Source organism: Myotis brandtii, unplaced genomic scaffold (genome assembly GCF_000412655.1).
Source record: "Myotis brandtii unplaced genomic scaffold, ASM41265v1 scaffold680, whole genome shotgun sequence".
NCBI lineage: Eukaryota > Metazoa > Chordata > Mammalia > Chiroptera > Vespertilionidae > Myotis > Myotis brandtii.
In genome coordinates this window covers 232,475-234,942 of record NW_005370658.1, presented here as the reverse complement: position 1 = coordinate 234,942, position 2,468 = coordinate 232,475, and the positions used below count along the sequence as shown (strand labels likewise).

At 46.3% G+C, this 2,468-nt stretch overlaps 1 protein-coding gene across 1 annotated transcript in view; it reads right to left on the bottom strand.

Annotated features, from left to right (window-relative positions):
* Positions 1 to 2,468, bottom strand: part of MAST1 (microtubule associated serine/threonine kinase 1) — a 43,914-nt gene that overhangs the window by 18,231 nt on the left and 23,215 nt on the right. Inside the window, exon 10 of the mRNA XM_005881607.2 lies at positions 2,187 to 2,396. Within this exon, the coding sequence (XP_005881669.1) occupies positions 2,187 to 2,396 (210 nt within the window). The remainder of the gene's footprint in view (positions 1 to 2,186; positions 2,397 to 2,468) is intronic.

Below are 2,468 nucleotides of genomic sequence, written 5' to 3'. Positions count from 1 at the left end.
TCTCCCTTCCTCTCTGAAATCAATAAAAATAGATTAAAAACAAACAAATAAATAAATAAATAAATACCTACTAGATTGTTTAAAAAAGTAATGTTAAGTTTTAATATACCTACTTTACAACTTCTTCAGTAACTACTTTAATGTTCTGGGGGCTGGGGGAATCAATCACGTGCAGCATCCTAATCCCATCCCTGATGCCTATTGTTTGTTTTCTGTTTCTTCCGGCTAAAATATCAGCTCCCCTAGGGCAGGGACTCTTCAGCTTCTACGTCAGTGCTGGCCTCAGACTAGATTCTTAGTAAATATTTGTAGCATTAAAGAATGAGTGAGGCCCTAGCCGGTTTGGCTCAGTGGATAGAGCGTTGGCCTGCAGACTGAAGGGTCCCAGGTTTAATTCTGGCTAAGGGCACATGCCCAGGTTGTGGGTTCGATCCCCAGTAGGGGGTCATGTAGGAGGCAGCCAATCAATGATTCTCTCTCATCATTGATGTTTCTATCTCTCTCTCCCTCTCCCTTCCTCTCTGAAATCAATAAAAATAGATTAAAAAATAAAAAAGAATGAGTGAATCCCCTTTTTATAGCAAAAGGCACAGAGAGGTTAAGTGACTTCGCAAAGGCTGCACAGTACATAAGCAGTGACCTGAGTGGGAATATATACTGTTTGAAGTCTGTGCTCTTGACTCCTATGGACCTAGTGGCAAAATCCAAACTCAAATCAGATTTGATGCCAAAGTATGTAATCATACCAATATGCTGTCCTTCAGGGCAGAGGGCCAGGAGCCCAGAGCCCTATATTCTGGTCCTTATACCCTTATCCAACCTCATCTTCTCAAAATAGTACAGTTACTTGGCTTCTGCGCTCCTGGAATTTTCCAGACTGCCTCCTCATCTCAGGGCCTTTGTATGTGCTGCTCACCCTGCTCAACACACATTCCTCCCAGCTTTTTTTTATAGCTGCCACTTCCTCATTCTTCTTCTTCCAATTTCAAAGAAACCTCCTCTAGGGAGGCCTCCTGCACCTTACAAGGAAAGCCCTAACACTCCATCTGGTTGCCCTATTCTATTTGCTCCATAGCCTTAAACATCAGCTGAAATCATTGACTACCTTGATTTGTCTGTTTTCATATTCCTGCCCATCTCCCATACTAGGATGGCAACCCCAGCAAAGCAGGAATCTTTCTCTGGTTTGTTCACTGTTGTGTTCCCAGTGCCCTAGCACAGTGTCCAGCACATACTAGGTGTTCAAAAAATGCTATGCATTATCATTGAGTAGGGACATTACCTTGTTTACTTTCATTTATTCATCCATTCATTTAATCAACATTTATTGACCGCCTACTATGTGCAGGACAGTCAGGATACAACAGTGAACAAACCGGCAATCTCATCACCCACCTGTGGGACTGACATTGGAGTAGGTGAGACAAGAAATAAGATAAGAAAAAACAGACATTGTGATGGATGGTGCTAGTGCTAAGGTAAAATCTTAAAGAGATAGTGGGTGGTGAGTGTGAGCAGAGTTTGACATTTAATTTAATTTATTTTATTATTTTTTTTACTGGTTTCAGAGAGGAGGGTAGAGGGAGAGAGAGATAGAAACATCAATGATAGGAATCATTGATCGGCTGCCTCCTGCTGAATCGAACCTGGGACTTCAGCCTGCAGGCCAGCCCTCTATCCACTGAGCCAAACCGGCTAGGGCCAGAGTTTGACATTTTAAATAGACGGGTCTGAAAAGCCAACCTGAGCCCAGCCAGTTTGGCTCAGTGGTGAGCGTTGACCTATGAACCAGGAGGTCATGGTTTGATTCCTGGCACATGCCTGGGTTGCTGGCTCCATCCCCAATGTGGGGTGTGCCAGAGGCAGCCGATCAATGATTCTCTCTCATCATTGATGTTTCCATCCCTCTCTCCCTCTCCCTTCCTATCTGAAATCAATAAAAATATATTTAAAAAAATAAAAATAAAAAGTGGATATGAGAAGGTGACAGTAAAGACCTGAAGGAGGTTAAATACCTACTTCCCCCATCAGAACCATGTCCTTCTTTTCCACCCCTGAATCCTCAGCTCCCCACCAGCGCCTAGAACGTGTTAGGAGCCCCGCGAGTGGGTATGGGGTGAAGGATGGCATTGGCCTGGTTTTGGGGTGCAGAGTCTGGGATGGGGCTGGCCTCCTCAAGTACTCACATCCTGCAGCAGCTTCTCTAGGTTCTCCTGCAATTCGTAGAAGTAGACGGTGGTGATGAGGCCATCGCGGGACTTGGTCAGGCAGTCCCGGGCCAGCTCGATGATCTGGTGGTGGATAAAGCTGAGCACGCCATCGGCCAGCGGCAGCACGCTGTCGGGTTCATAGGCGCGGGTGAAGTCCCGCAGCTTCTCCTCCATCTGCGCGGTGGCCTGCGGAGGAGGGAGGCCAGACGGTGTGAGCTCGGGGCTGGGCTTTAGCCCAAGGGCTGTGGCCGCAGGAGA